General features: G+C 48.1%; 1 protein-coding gene across 3 annotated transcripts in view; it reads right to left on the bottom strand.

Annotated features, from left to right (window-relative positions):
• The window catches only part of LOC138963952 (uncharacterized), a 124,453-nt gene that overhangs the window by 59,543 nt on the left and 49,731 nt on the right, over positions 1-15,179 (bottom strand). For all 3 annotated transcript variants that reach the window (XM_070335806.1, XM_070335808.1, XM_070335807.1), the window contains 2 exons: positions 14,083-14,173; positions 1,631-1,768 (listed from right to left, as the gene is read on the bottom strand). In XM_070335806.1, the coding sequence (XP_070191907.1) occupies positions 1,631-1,768; positions 14,083-14,173 (229 nt within the window). The remainder of the gene's footprint in view (positions 1-1,630; positions 1,769-14,082; positions 14,174-15,179) is intronic.

The following is a 15,179-nucleotide window of genomic DNA, read 5'->3' as shown; positions in this document are numbered from 1 at the left end:
TCCGTTTATTGATAGGACAGTTTGATGACGTCATATTTTACCGTTTGCCAAAAGGTCGAGGCAGCACTTTCACAGTTACAGTTTTTCATCAATTTGATCGAATTTCTTATCACACAATCTCAGATCTAGGCCGGATTATGGGATTGCATTTCAGTTTGGTCACTTAAAGTTTTGTTATTGAAATGTTTGTTCGAAATATGTCATTTTTTCAAATTTTTAAAAACTAATATTTGAAACAAAAAATTTATATTGGTGTATTCCCTATTGCGTCCTGTATCTAAAACTATATAGTTTTGTTGTTTTGTATTGATAATTATGCTTAAAAATGAAGAAAACCGATAAATAACCACTATCTTTATTTATGAAAAGAGACACTTAAAAACAACTTCTATCTATTCCTTACCATTTTCTGATTCCAAATATATATAGTTTCATGGTGTTTGACGTTGAAAATAGGCTAAAACTTAACAAACTCGGATCGTTGAATGGAAATTATACTTCCAAGCTCCGTGCAGCTGACAACATGATAAAAACACGTCATTTCAAGTGTGGAACACGCTCATGACGTCATACTGAAAGGTGATGAATTATGGCTTCACCTTGCGATGTTTCATTTCAAACATGGTAACATTTTTAAAGGGGTTTCTTTCTCAGATTTCTGTTTGCCCTCTGTCTGTCTCTCTATGTCTCCGTCTGTCTGACTGATTCAATTAAATGTGTAATTACTTAGTTTTGCAAAAGTCAAACTAAGTAGGATATACCTAATTGATTCAGGTCTCTAAATTCTTATTGTAAAATTGTGAGTTTTATTCAAAACAAATTTAATTGGTGTTTTAAACTCAATAATGGGGCATGCTGTGATGAGTAGAAGAATGTGTGCTTACGAGCAGAAAAAGCCCATTAAAGTCAAGAATCGTGTTTTTCTTTTTCTATTTTCACCTTGTAGCTTCATACAGACACTAAGCAACAGTGTAGTTCCACTTCCAGTGCAATATCTTGTACTTTAATTTTGACCATCTGTGTAACACTTTATTGACCCATGATCTGAGCTGTTCACATATGGAACATGTTTTTCGATGAGTTGTGTTAAGTTTAGTTTGGAGTTTTGGAAAATCCCGTTCATTGTCACCTCCCATTGTCACAAATAACTAGAGCGTGCTTTCTTTTCACTGTCTTTCAAACCGGACGCTAAGCGCCCCTGTGAAAGTCGAGCGTCGTAACCTCGAAGGGTCACGTGACGAGTTGGCGGTCCAGGCTATTTGGTCTATGGCTGAGCAGAGTATGCAGTACCCATAAGAGTGAACCATTCTTTCTGAGGCATCTCCACCAGTTTCTGCTTTTTTTGCACCCATTTCCTGTGTGTGTGTGTGTGTGTGTGTGTGTGTGTGTGTGTGTGTGTGTGTGTGTGTGTGTGTGTGTGAGTTTGTGTGTGTGTGTGTGTGAGAGAGTGTGTGTGTGCGTGTGCGTGTGTGTGTGTGTTTGTGCGCGTGTGTGTGCATGCATGAACATGCATGCATGAATGTGTGCGTGCATGCGTTTGTATGTGAGTGTGTCCGTGTTTATGCATGTGCGTGCATGCCTGTGTGTGTGTGTGTGTGTAAAACTATTCTGTGAGGCTTTTTAAACTCACGTCTTTCCGTATCTGTGTGGGATAAGCGCTGCCCATGTGAGGCATAGTGTGCCACATCCTGTAAGCCACCTCCAACAGTTTCCTCTCCAGCAGCAGGCTCTTGTGCACTGTCTCCGGCTTGTGAATCTGATGCAGCTCCTGCACAGTTAGACAAAGTACAACTTGTTATCTTACACATCAAATAATGTTATACTGCACCGTTGAATGTGCTGTCAGTCAAGCTTCACTTTTATATTTTTATAATTCTGTTGGTTTGTTGTTAAGACTATTTGAAGACAAGAAGCAGATGATGAACTTCACTAAAATCACTAAAAACGTGAAGTTCAAAATGTGCCTTACTCTCTCCCTCTTGTAAGAAAAGGCGTAGCCTTAAATCTTAATCCTTGTTAAATCGAAAATTTTAAGAATAAATTTTCATTTGATTAATAGACTTACCCAATTCACATAAAAATTATAGCAATTTACTTCAGTTTAGTGCTAGAACGCTGAAACTACGCTCCACCCTGGTAGGGGGGGAAGTAACCCTAAAAATAGAACGGCCTTGAACAGTCACATGACCATCTCTGACCAATGGTTACCTCCTACATGCATTGCGCATGCGTACTCTCGCCGCCATGTTCTTCATTCGCTCGAAGCGCCCCTTTTATTTTTAGGGGATCTAAAGCGGGGTAGGCGGGAGGGACTTTACTATGTGAATTGGGTAAGTATATTAATCAAATGAAAATTTATTCTTAAAATTTTCGATTAAATTACATATGTTATCCCAATTCACATATTATGATATAGCAGATTGCTAATTAAGGTGGTGGGGTGCTTACCTATGAACTAGGCAACAATTGCTCTGCTGCTACCATCGCTGGTAGCGCCTTGGTACCGTCCTGCCGCACACTGGAAATGTCGCGCAGGTAATAGTTGACGAAGACATCTTCCGATCTCCAGTACGCAGACTGGAGGACTTCGGATAATCTCCCTGATCTTAGCACAGCTAAGGAGGATGCCCAGGATCTTGCCTCATGCGTCCTTGCCAACGTTAGAGGGAGAACTGACTGCCCCCCCCCCCTTTCTTTTTGTGCCACCACTCAAACGCTTGTTTGATCAGCGTTGAGACCCATTTCGCAAGAGTTACCTTAGATATGTCTTTGTCTCTAGCTGTGTTCAGAGGTAAGAACAGAAGTTTCTGCTGATTAGCTCTGATACTGGAGCCGTGCGGGACAAATAACTGCTGAGAGCTCGAACTGGGAAGTTAGACAAATCGGGGGTCTCCTGGTGCCAGAATTTTGCTAAGAGGAAGAATTCTGATTATAGGGGAAACTTGATCAGGCTTCTGGTTTTTGGCTAGAAAATCCGGCCTAAAACGTAAAGAAATAGAACCATCTTTTTCAAAAGCTATATCTCTAGCTAACTTGCCTGAGAGAGCATGAATTTCACTGCCTCTTCTTGCAGTGGCCAAAAGAACAAGCAAAAGTGTCTTACGAGTAAGATTAACCAGACTTGCTGATTGCAACGGTTCAAAATCTTGCGATCTTAAGAATTCTAGAATAAGGAAGAGATCCCAAGCAGGAACTGGGGCTCTAATTCTAGCAAAACCTATCGACGCACCTTTTAGGACACTAGCGATAACACCGCTGAGGTGAATGTTATGACCTAACTGCCTCAGCGTAGCCGATATAGCAGAACGCCTAACTCGAAGAGACGATGGGGAGCTGCCCTGAGTTGCTAACCATGACAAGTGATTAGCTACCTGCATAGAACGCGGAGAGACAGAACTGACCTGATTCTCGGCGCACCATTTAACCCAAGCTGTCCAATGTGAAGCGTACACTGAGCTCGTAGACTTCCTGTGCGCTTTTTGAACCAATTCCAGTGTCCTATCTGAAGCACCTGACAGACGCAGGGATCTTCTCACAGTCTCCATGCGTGAAGGAGCAGGGACTGTGGGCTCTCGTGCTGAATGCCGGTGCGGGGTTGCAGTAATTCTCCCTTTTCCAGGTTTAGAGGAATGGGAGGACCTTCTGCTAAGCGGAGGAGATCCGGAAACCAATGCTGACTCGACCACATTGGAGCGACTAGAATCGAAAATTTTATAAGTAAATTTTGATTTGATTAATATACTTACCCGACTCACATTTAGCATTAACTTCAGATTAATAGCTTGGACACTGAACTACGCTTCACCCCTAAGGGGGAAGAAACCCCTTAAAAAAGAACGGCCTTGACTCAACCCAAGTTAACCAGAGTCAAGGTCATACCGCTCTCGCGACCTATCACGCGAGACCCAACCGCCGCCATGTTAGAAACGTCACTCCTACTGAAATGATCTGTTCTTTTTTATGGAAACCCTAAGCGGGGTAGGCGGGAGGGTATTAACGATGTGAGTCGGGTAAGTATATTAATCAAATCAAAATTTACTTATAAAATTTTCGATTAAATTACATATCTTAACCCGACTCACATTTAGCAGATTGCTAATGTAGGTGGCGGGTACTTACTCTATGATCTTGGAAGAACCTGTCCTGCGGCTACCACAGCCGGTAAGGAGTTGGTCCCATCTTGCCGCTTACTTGCAATGTCACGCAAGTAAAAATTTATGAAGACGTCTTCAGACGCCCAATACGCAGCGTCAAGTACTTCAGAAAGCCTTCCTGACTGTAGTACGGCCAAAGACGAGGCCCAGGCTCTCGCCTCATGAGTACGTGCAGACGACATGGGGAGAACGGACTGCCCCCCCCCTTTTCCTTTCTGCCACCATTCATATGCTTGTTTTATGAGTGTGGCGATCCACCTAGCCAAAGTCACCCGTGACAGGTCTCTGTTCCGAGCAGTATTGAGTGAGATAAACAGAAGTCTCTGTTCTTTAGCTCTTAACGGAGCAGTCCTAGACAAATAGCTGCTAAGTGTTCGCACTGGACAATTTGTCATGTCAGGGTCGCCTGGTGCTAGTATAGTGGACAAAGACGGAATCCTGATAACGGGAGCAGGATGGTGAGGCTTTTGATTTTTTGCTAAGAAATCAGGTCTAAAACGAAGGGAGATAGAGCCGTCACTCTCAACAGAGATGTCTTTTGGAAGGCCTGAGAGCGCGTGTACTTCGCTGCTCCGTCTAGCTGTAGCCAGTAAAGTGAGCAGAAGAGCTTTACGCGTAAGATTATGGAGACTTGCCAAATGTAAAGGTTCAAAATCCGAAGATCTCAAGAAGTTCAAAACTAGAAACAGATCCCAGGCTGGGACTGGAGTCTTTGTCTTAACAAAATCCAATGCAGCGCCCCTTAACACGCTTGCAATAACTCCCCCCAGGGAAATAGTGCGACCTAATTGCTTTAAGGTGGACGAAATCGCTGATCTCCTGACCTTAAGAGATGATGGGGACTTGCCTTGGGAGGCCAACCAAGACAAATGATTTGCTACCTGCATTGACCGAGGAGATGTAGCTTCGACCCCATTATCTGCGCACCATGCTACCCATGCAGACCAGTGTGAGGTGTAAACCGAGCTAGTAGACTGCCTGTGAGCCTTTTGAACCAGATCCAAAGTCCCTTCAGAAGCACCTGAGCGACGCAAAGATTTTCTCAAAGTCTCCACGCGTGAAGGCGCAGAGCCTGCGGATTCTCGTGAAGAACGCCCGTGCGTGGTTGTAGCAGATCTCCCTTCTCTAGGTTTAGCGGAATGGGAGGACCTACTGTGAGACGAAGCAGGTCCGGAAACCAATGTTGGCTTGTCCACATTGGAGCCACCAGAATGAGGGACGGGCGTTCCATCTCGACCTTTCTGAGTACCTTCCCAGCAGTTGAAACGGAGGGAAGGCGTACGCCGTGAGATCCGACCAGTTGATCTCCAGAGCGTTTGTCTTCCAAGCTTCCGGATCGGGAAACGGGGAGACAAATACTGGCAGTCTCCGGGAAAACCTCGTAGCGAACAGATCGACTACAGGCTTTTCGACCTGAACCCACAATCTCTGAAGTGCATGGTGGGTGATCGTCCACTCCGTGTGCAACACACTGGACGAACGGCTGAGAGCATCGGCTAAAACATTGAGCCGACCCGGTAGGAACTTCGCCGACAGAGTGATCTGATGTTGAGCACACCACCGCAGGATCTGACACGTTCTGACTGAGAGTGTTTGCGACCGTGAACCGCCCTGCTTGTTCACATAGGCCGCTACCGTGGTGTTGTCGGTATGTAGCCGAACCTGCTTTCCGACAACGGCAGGGAAGAAGCTCCGAAGCCCCAAAAAGACTGCCTCCAACTCCAACACATTGATGTGAGACCGGGCTTGACTCTCTGGCCAAGTCCCCGAGGCCGTGAGCTGTGCAAGATGAGCACCCCAGCCCACCCGAGACGCATCTGTGAACATGTCGACCTCCGGAGGAGGAAGCACAATCGGAACTCCCAGAAACAAGCCTGCCTGTAACCACTGATTTGTGGTGTGTCGAATCCAGCTGTGTATCTGAACAGAGACATCCCAGCCCTGGTAAGCCGGATTCCACTCTGAGTTGAGTGCAGCCTGAAACGGCCTTTTGCATACTCTCCCCAGCGGAATGAGAGTGGCCATAGATTCCATCTGTCCTAAGGCGGACGCCAAGACCCTGACCTTGGCCTGTTTCTGAGACCTGAGAGACCTGAGTAGGTCTTGAAGCTTGTTGACTCTTCTCAGTGAGGGACGAACTGACCATGCCACCGTATCGAAGGTCATCCCTAGATACGTGAAGTTTTGTGACGGTATCAGCTCTGATTTGCTCTGGTTGATCTGAAAACCTAGATCGTTTGCCTGATCCAACACTGCCTGCGTGTGAAGACTGCAAGACTGCTGGTTCTGATTTAGTACGAGCCAATCGTCTAAATATGCACGCAGACGAATGCCTTTTTGTCTGACCAGAGAACAAAGTTGCCGTGTCACCATTGTGAAGACCCAAGGGGCCAGAGACAAGCCGAAGGGGAGAGCCCTGAACTGATAAATGTCTGTTGCCCACCGAAATCTGAGCCACTTTCGATCTGACGGATGCATGAGTATATGAAAATACGCATCCGTCAGATCTATTGATGTTGCCCAATCCCCCGGTCTGAGTGCCTCCCGAACAGAAAAGGGAGTCTCCATGGTAAACCGAATCTCCCGGAGGAATTTGTTCAATGGGGACAGGTCTAAGACTGGACGCCACCCTCCCGAGCTCTTTGGGACTACAAATATCCTCCCGTAAAAACCCGGGGAGTTGTGGTCTGAAACAACTTCCACTGCTTCCTTTTGAAGAAGAGCAGCGATTTCCAACTGAATTGTGGCCTTTGCCTCTGGTTTTGTCGGAAATTTGAACGCAGGAGGTGTTCTGGTTAGAGGCGCTTTCTCCTCTTTCCAGAGCAGCCTGAACCCCGAACGTACTATCCCCACGATCCACTGACTGTTTACATGCTGTAACCAGTAGGGAAGGGCCCGGGAGGGGCCGCCCGCCACCAAAAGGGTGGGGGCTGCGGGGATGAGTAGCTCGGGGCCTCGTCATTGGGGGTTAGGTTTTCGACCCGACCCCCTAGCATTGCCGAAAGACGGCTTCTTCTTGGGGTAAGGCGCGCCCCTGCCTCTACCCCTAAAAGAGGACTGTGAATGCTGAGAGCCGCGTCCTCGATTAGCAGAAGTGAAAGAAGCTTTAGGAGGACCCTGTTGTTTGGCCTGAGGCTTAGCGAAACCGTGTTGGGCAAGCTTTGCGATCGCTAAGTCCTTAGCGTTTTGTGTTTGTTTGTCAAGCGCGTCAAGTGAAGGTTGACCAAGCAAAGAACCCTCTGTGAAAGGGGAGACCTTGAGCAAGTCCAAAGTAGACTTATCTTGAATTCTGGAGCCAGACAAGAAAGCGTCCCTGCGTGTGTAAACCGCATGAGCGTACAACCGTGCCGCGACTGTCATTTGTTCGGCTGAAACCTTCGCCAAAGAGGCCAGGAGTATGGGCACGTCTTTCACGCTAGCGTCGTTTCGAAATTCGAAAGGATCCAACGACACCGCGATCGACCGAGAAAGAGATCTGAGAAGTGTCTCTGAAAGAGAAGCAAGTTCCAACGAGTATCTTCCCGTCTCTTCCAAACCAATCAAAGCGCCTTCAGAGTAAGCACAAGTTTTGTCAAAACGATAGACATCCTCTCTGAGATTAGCCAACTCCGGAGTGACCGGAAGCGGTGCACTCGGCAAAGCGTAAGTCTCGATAAGGCTGTGGTGGCGACGGGAGAGAGCAAACTTGCGTGCATGAAAAGAAGTGCTCGACATCCGTAACTGGCCTGAGGCAAGCCATGGCTGAGCAGAATCAGGCGCCTGACCGTGTGCCGCCAGTAAAGGCACAGTATCCACAGGCAAGCTATTCTCAGAACCCGAAGTTCTAGCCAGCACCTTGGAAAGTTCGTAGGCAACAGAAGGAGACTCGCTAAAACGATATCCCTGAACTTCCGTTAAGGCAGGGCGGAAATCACCGACCGCTGAGGGTGGTGGTGCCGCAGAGCTTGTCATAGCTGTCACCCCTTCAGCGAAGTACTTAGCAGACACCTGAGCTGCAGTAACCATAGCTGGTTTAAGTTTGAGTGACAACTTGACATCAACTTCCTCCTCAGAAAGTGAGTGAGAATCGTCGACCTCCGAATCTGCTGTGGCTGTACCGTGAAAGTCACTGTGACTAGCTGCGTCACTAAAACGATCCACCACAGGCGAGGCTGATTGCAAAACGGAAGGACCGTGCAAAGCCTGCCCGAAAGCAGCTCCCTGCCCAGAGGGAGGAAGTTGAGACTTGTATACATTCACCGGAGACATACCAGTCTGCCTGTGAGTACAACTGTCTCGTTGTCCGGTGTCGACCCCCCGTGAGTTCCGCTTACTAAGAGCGATAGCCTCCGGGAGAGTCGAACTTTCACTCCCCAGCCTCGGCGGGGGAGCTACTAGTTCCGGCCCAACTTGTTGTCCGGTGTTGACCCCCCATGAGTTCCGCCTCTTATAAAGAGCGATAGCCTCCGGGAAAGTCAAACTTTCACCCCCCAGCCGCGGCGGGGGGGCTACTAGTTCCGGCCCAACTTGAACACTTTCACCAGAGAACCTGGCTACCGGTGAACTTGACAAACCTGAAGAGCGTGAAACCGCCCCTTGAATGAAGCAATCACCCTGCTCTGCGTGCACGTCGGCCGACGTGATAGTGCATGACGGCGGAGCCTTAGCGTAAGCCAGCGAAGCCACTCCGCCCACCCCCGCTGGGAGCGAGTGTAACTCTTTACGAGTAGCATGCAAATCGGCTGCAAACTGCTGTTGTTGTGCAAACATGTTATTCATATTGACAGAAAACTTCTCAAAAAGGGAGGAAAAATCATCTTTAGTCTTGTCTTTACCACTACGTCTCTTCTTGGCTGAAGGAGCCTTACTTTTAGCTTCTTTCAGTACGGGCATGACTGGGCTATCGGGGTCCGAAATATTAACGGACATGGTAGTTTGAGAAACTGGGTCATGAACTGAGACGGTAGTAACTTTGCCTGTCTCTTTAAGTGCGTCCTTACTAGGCGAACACTCAGCAGCCATTTGCCTAGTCTGAGGCTTCTTTCTCTCTTTGTCAGCCATAGCTGACGAAAACAAACAGTCTAAGAAACGTAAACACGAAACAGACTGCAAGACGGAGAAAGACACAAACGAACAGGAGCCGAACAAATTAGAAAGAGCTCACCCAATCTTGCTCAGGCAGGGACCTGTAGAACGGGGTGAAAAAACTGCTTGAAAAACAGTAGTAGGCTGAAAGCCTGTAGCGTAGCTGTGAAAACACGTCCGAGCTGATCGGAGGCTGAAGTAGGAGTGACGTTTCTAACATGGCGGCGGTTGGGTCTCGCGTGATAGGTCGCGAGAGCGGTATGACCTTGACTCTGGTTAACTTGGGTTGAGTCAAGGCCGTTCTTTTTTAAGGGGTTTCTTCCCCCTTAGGGGTGAAGCGTAGTTCAGTGTCCAAGCTATTAATCTGAAGTTAATGCTAAATGTGAGTCGGGTTAAGATATGTAATTTAATCAGGGATGGTCGTTCCAACTCTGCCTTCCTCAGCACTTTTCCAAGAAGTTGGAATGGTGGGAAAGCGTAAGCCGTGAGTCCTGTCCAATCGACTTCCAGTGCATTCACTTTCCAAGCTTCCGGGTCCGGAAAGGGGGTTATGAATACTGGTAGCCTCCTTGAGAACCGGGTCGCGAAGAGATCGACTATCGGTTTGTCCACCTGCACCCATAACCGCTGAAGAGCGTGGTGAGTGATCGTCCACTCCGTGTGAAGTACTTTCGAGGATCGACTGAGCGAGTCTGCCAAAACATTCAGTTTCCCCGGCAGATGTTTTGCTGATAGCATAATCTGATGCTGCTTGACACCATTTCAGAATTTGGCATGCTTTGAGAGAAAGCGTGTGAGAGCGGGAACCGCCCTGCCTGTTTATGTAGGCTGCAACTGTTGTATTGTCTGTGTGAAGACGAACATGCTTGCCTGCCACCAGCGATAGAAAGCTCTGGAGACCGTGGGCTACAGCCTCCAACTCGAGCACGTTGATGTGTGGGAGGGCTTGACCTGTTGTCCACGTGCCTGAGGCTGTGTGGTGAGAAAGATGAGCCCCCCAGCCTGATAGGGAAGCGTCTGTAAACAAATCCTCCTCCATGGTTTTAGCCACTGCTCTGTGGTCTGCTGAAACCAGCTTTCTAATTGAACCGAGACCTGCCATCCCTGGGAGGAGAGGTTCCAAATCGAATTCAAAGCTGCCTGAAAAGGCCTCTTGTACACTCTGCCCAAAGGGACAAGCGTGGCCATGGATTCCATTTGACCGAGCACTGAAGCCAGCGCCTTGGCCGGAGCTTGCTTCTGCGACGCTAAAGATTTCACCAGAGTTTGCAGTTTGTCGATTCTCCTCTGTGAGGGGCGAACTGACCAATCTACCGTATCAAACCTCATTCCCAGATACGTGAAGGTCTGGAATGGTGTGAGTTCTGACTTTGTTTGGTTTACCGAGAAACCCAACTCGTAGGCTTGAGACAGAACAAGCCGAGTATGGGCGCTGCACGCTTCTTGATCCTGATGAAGAATGAGCCAGTCGTCGAGGTAAGCTCTGAGTCGTACGCCTTGCTGCCTGACTAGGGAGCACAGCTGGCGTACCACCATCGTGAAGATCCAAGGAGCAAGAGATAGACCGAAGGGAAGAGCCCTGAATTGGTACATTTTTTCTCCCCACCGAAATCTCAGCCATTTCCGGTCTGATGGGTGAATGAGGATGTGAAAGTATGCGTCTGTTAGGTCGATCGACGTCACCCAGTCTCCCGGCCTGAGTGCATCTCTGACTGACGCTGGTGTCTCCATTGTGAACTTGATTTGTCTCAGAAATCTGTTCAGGGGAGACAAGTCTAAAACCGGGCGCCAGCCCCCTGAAGCCTTCGGTACCACGAAAATTCTCCCATAAAAACCTGGGGAGTTGTAGTCCGTTACTTCGTCTATCGCCTCCTTCTGTATCAGAGACAAGACTTCTGCTTGTATCGCTGTCTTTGCTTCCAGCTTGACGGGAAACTTGAACGACGGTGGGACTCTGGTTAAGGGAGCTTTTCCCTCCTTCCAGAGTAGCCTGAACCCCGAACGCACTATACCCACTATCCACTGACTGTTTACTTCTAGCAACCAAAGTGGGAGGGCCCTTGACAGGCCGCCTGCCACCAAAGGCGTGGTGGATGCATGCGCTAGTGGTTCGGGGACGCATCATTGGGGGTGTGCTTTGCGTCCCGACCCCCTTGAATTGCCGAAAGACGGCTTCTTCTTAGGGTAAGGCGCGCCTATTCCCCGTCCTCGTAAAGAAGAGCTGGCTTGTGCTGACCTGCCCCTATTCGCCGAAGAGGCGGAAGGTTTAGGCGGTCCGTAGCTCTTGCTCTGACGCTTAGGAAAGCCTTGTTGCGCTATCTTGGCTATAGCCAAATCCCGATCGTCGCGGGTTTGCTTGTGGAGCGCGTCGAGCGACAGCTGTCCCAACAAGGCACCCTCCGTGAACGGGGATAACTTGAGAGCCTCAAGCGTGGCTTTATCTTGGATCCTGGAACCCGAGAGAAACGCTGACCTGCGCGTGTGCACGGCATGAGCATAACGCTGCGCAGAGAGACGCATTTGTTCGGCTGAAACTTTGGCCAAAGTAGCGAGCAGCGTCGTCACATCCTTTTCACTCGCGTCGAAACTCAAACGGTTCCAAGGACGTAGTGATAGAACGGGAGAGGGACCTTAGTAGCGTTTCCGAAAGAGAAGCTAACTCTAGGTTGTATCTCCTTGTTTCCTCCAATGCTACGAGAGCTGACTGTATAAGGAACAGCTCTGTCCCTACTGCAGCCATCCTCCCTGAGTGTCGCTAACTCCGGTGTAACCGGAAGTGGAGCACGTGGTAGAGAAAAAGTGTCTAAGAGATTGTGTGGCTTAGAGTTCAAAAAGAACTTCCGGGCAGCAGCTTGCCTGACATAAGGGGTTGGCTGTGCGGAGGCTAGCCACGGCTGTACTACCTCTGGTGCCGGACTGTGCGCTGATAGCAGAAGCACTGTGTCCAAAGGCACACATCCGACCGGGAATTCGTAGCCAGAATCTTAGACATCTCATTCGCCACTGAGGGAGATTCACGAAACTTGAAAGTTTGTTTTTCTCCCTGTGTTGAGCGAAAAATAATCTCTGACAGCAGAAGGTGGTGGTGCAGACAGGCTTGTTGTTGCCACCACTCCTTCCTCAAAGTATCTTGAAGCTACTTGTGCTGCCAAAGCTACTGCATGGGGAAGCTTGTCTGGTAGCCGGAAATTAGGATCTTCCTCAGAAAGGGAAGCCCCGTATTCCGCTTCTCCTTCCGGCACGGAAGTGCCTGCCGGAAATTCGCCGCTATATTGACTGTCATAGTCATAGGCAGTGTCATCCGGAAGAGAGGTACCGTGTGAGGCATGTCCCCTACTTGTATCCTCTCTGGAGAGAACTTCCTGCCCCCATGGCGGAAGTGTGGAGAGCTGTGCTAGGGATGCTTTCGTTGAGCAAACCGGCACTTGCGTGTCTCCTGTTGTAAGTACAGGCCCCTGCGAGTCGCGATGCGCGCAAGCCTCCTGCCTTACAACTTCCTGCCCCCTGGGCGGAAGGGAAGAACGCTGTGCTAGGGATGCTAAGCAAACCGGCATTCGCGTGTCTTCCGTTAAGAGTACAGACGATTGCAAGTCGTGATGCGAGCAAGTCCCCTGTCTCTTAACAACTTCGCGCTCCCATGGCGGAAGTTTGGACCGCTGTACCGATGTTGCATCCGTATAGCAAACTGGTACTTGCGTGTCCTCCGATGCCGGGCGGAAGTAGGGAACGCCCGTGCGTATCTCCCTGTGGGACAGTCACACTACCTTTAATGTAGCTGCTGAATCCGGAAGTGGAGGCATGGTGAGGGAAACTCTTTTCGTCTTCACCGGAATGTTGTTCAGCGTGAACGTCGGCCGACGTAACAGTGGCTGACGGCGCTGCCTTAACCCTCGACCGAGAGCGATCGTCTACCGTTCTTGCCTGAAGAGAGAGCAAATGTTCGTTCGCCGAGCGCAATTCTGACGAAAACATGCACCTCATTTGATTGCTAAATGTTGCAAACATTGCTGACAAATCTTCCTTCTCCAATGCTATGCTAGCCTTAACCGGCGCTGTCTTGCATTCTTGCTTCAGCGCCGGCATTACCGGACTCTTAGGATTGTCAATTTCTACCGTGAAAGTATTCTGAGAAACTGGCTCGAACACCGTAACTGTAGGTTTAGAACCCTTGGGCTTCTTTGCCGCTTTCTTAGATGGAGATTCTGTATTGGCTACCTGTCTAGAGCTGGGTTTCTTCTTCCCACTGTCCGCCATACTGGCGTTAGTCTTGCAGACGAAAGTAAACAAAGACTAACTCGTGGCAAACGAAAGCAAATACAACGAAAAATGGAAAAATCTCACCCAATCTCAGCTAGAAAGCTAAGATACAAACGAAACCAGGGTGTAGTCTGCCAAAGAAGCAGAGGGCTAACAAAATAGCCCGAGCGTAATCCAAACACGTCCTTAGGCGCTGTTGCTGAAGAGTAGAATGAAGAACATGGCGGCGAGAGTACGCATGCGCAATGCATGTAGGAAGTATTCATTGGTCAGAGATGGTCATGGGACTGTTCAAGGCCGTTCTATTTTTAGGGTTACTTCCCCCCCTACCAGGGTGGAGCGTAGTTTCAGCGTTCTAGCACTAAACTGAAGTAAATTGCTATATGTGAATTGGGATAAGATATGTAATTTAATAAAGTTCAATTCAATTCAATTCTTTTTGTTTATTTTTTTCCTTTTTATTTGCAAAGCTCTCCAGTTAATTTTTACTTTGAAACAGACAATGTTGGTGACCAAGAGGAGTGAGTCGCTAAGTGGACATTTCTATTCAATGTAGCTTTTCCCCTAACAAAAGTGTAAGAGGAACAATAGATAAACAAGAACTGACCCAGTTGGCATACTTGAGAGCCTGAGGGATGCGGCTGGCAATGGCCAGGGTAGGGTGGAACTCCAGCATAAAGATGTTCTTCAGTGCTGGCCTGCAAACAAATAATTACAACATCAAATACAGGCACACTTTACTAGCGTCAGAAGGAATCAGCAGCGGTTCACAGAACTATCAGACAATGACTGTTCTCTGGTCCTATGCACAAGCTTGCACAGCTCTAGCCAGGTTGTATGTATGTCTTTAGTGACCCAAATGTCTTTTCTAGCAGCTCTAGCCAGGTTGTATGTATGTCTTTAGTGACCCAAATGTCTTTTCTAGCAGCTCTAGCCAGGTTGTATGTATGTCTTTAGTGACCCAAATGTCTTTTCTAGCAGCTCTAGCCAGGTTGTATGTATGTCTTTAGTGACCCAAATGTCTTTTCTAGCAGCTCTAGCCAGGTTGTATGTATGTCTTTAGTGACCCAAATGTCTTTTCTAGCAGCTCTAGCCAGGTTGTATGTATGTCTTTAGTGACCCAAATGTCTTTTCCAGCAGCTCTAGCCAGGTTGTATGTATGTCTTTAGTGACCCAAATGTCTTTTCTAGCAGCTCTAGCCAGGTTGTATGTATGTCTTTAGTGACCCAAATGTCTTTTCCAGCAGCTCTAGCCAGGTTGTATGTATGTCTTTAGTGACCCAAATGTCTTTTCCAGCAGCTCTAGCCAGGTTGTATGTATGTCTTTAGTGACCCAAATGTCTTTTCCAGCAGCTCTAGCCAGGTTGTATGTATGTCTTTAGTGACCCAAATGTCTTTTCTAGCAGCTCTAGCCAGGTTGTATGTATGTCTTTAGTGACCCAAATGTCTTTTCTAGCAGCTCTAGCCAGGTTGTATGTATGTCTTTAGTGACCCAAATGTCTTTTCTAGCAGCTCTAGCCAGGTTGTATGTATGTCTTTAGTGACCCAAATGTCTTTTCTAGCAGCTCTAGCCAGGTTGTATGTATGTCTTTAGTGACCCAAATGTCTTTTCTAGCAGCTCTAGCCAGGTTGTATGTATGTCTTTAGTGACCCAAATGTCTTTTCTAGCAGCTCTAGCCAGGTTGTATGTATGTCTTTAGTGACC

Source organism: Littorina saxatilis, linkage group LG4, assembly GCF_037325665.1.
Source record: "Littorina saxatilis isolate snail1 linkage group LG4, US_GU_Lsax_2.0, whole genome shotgun sequence".
In the NCBI taxonomy this organism is placed as follows: domain Eukaryota; kingdom Metazoa; phylum Mollusca; class Gastropoda; order Littorinimorpha; family Littorinidae; genus Littorina; species Littorina saxatilis.
Note: the sequence above shows the minus strand (reverse complement) of the source record. Positions and strands in the feature narration are given on the sequence as shown.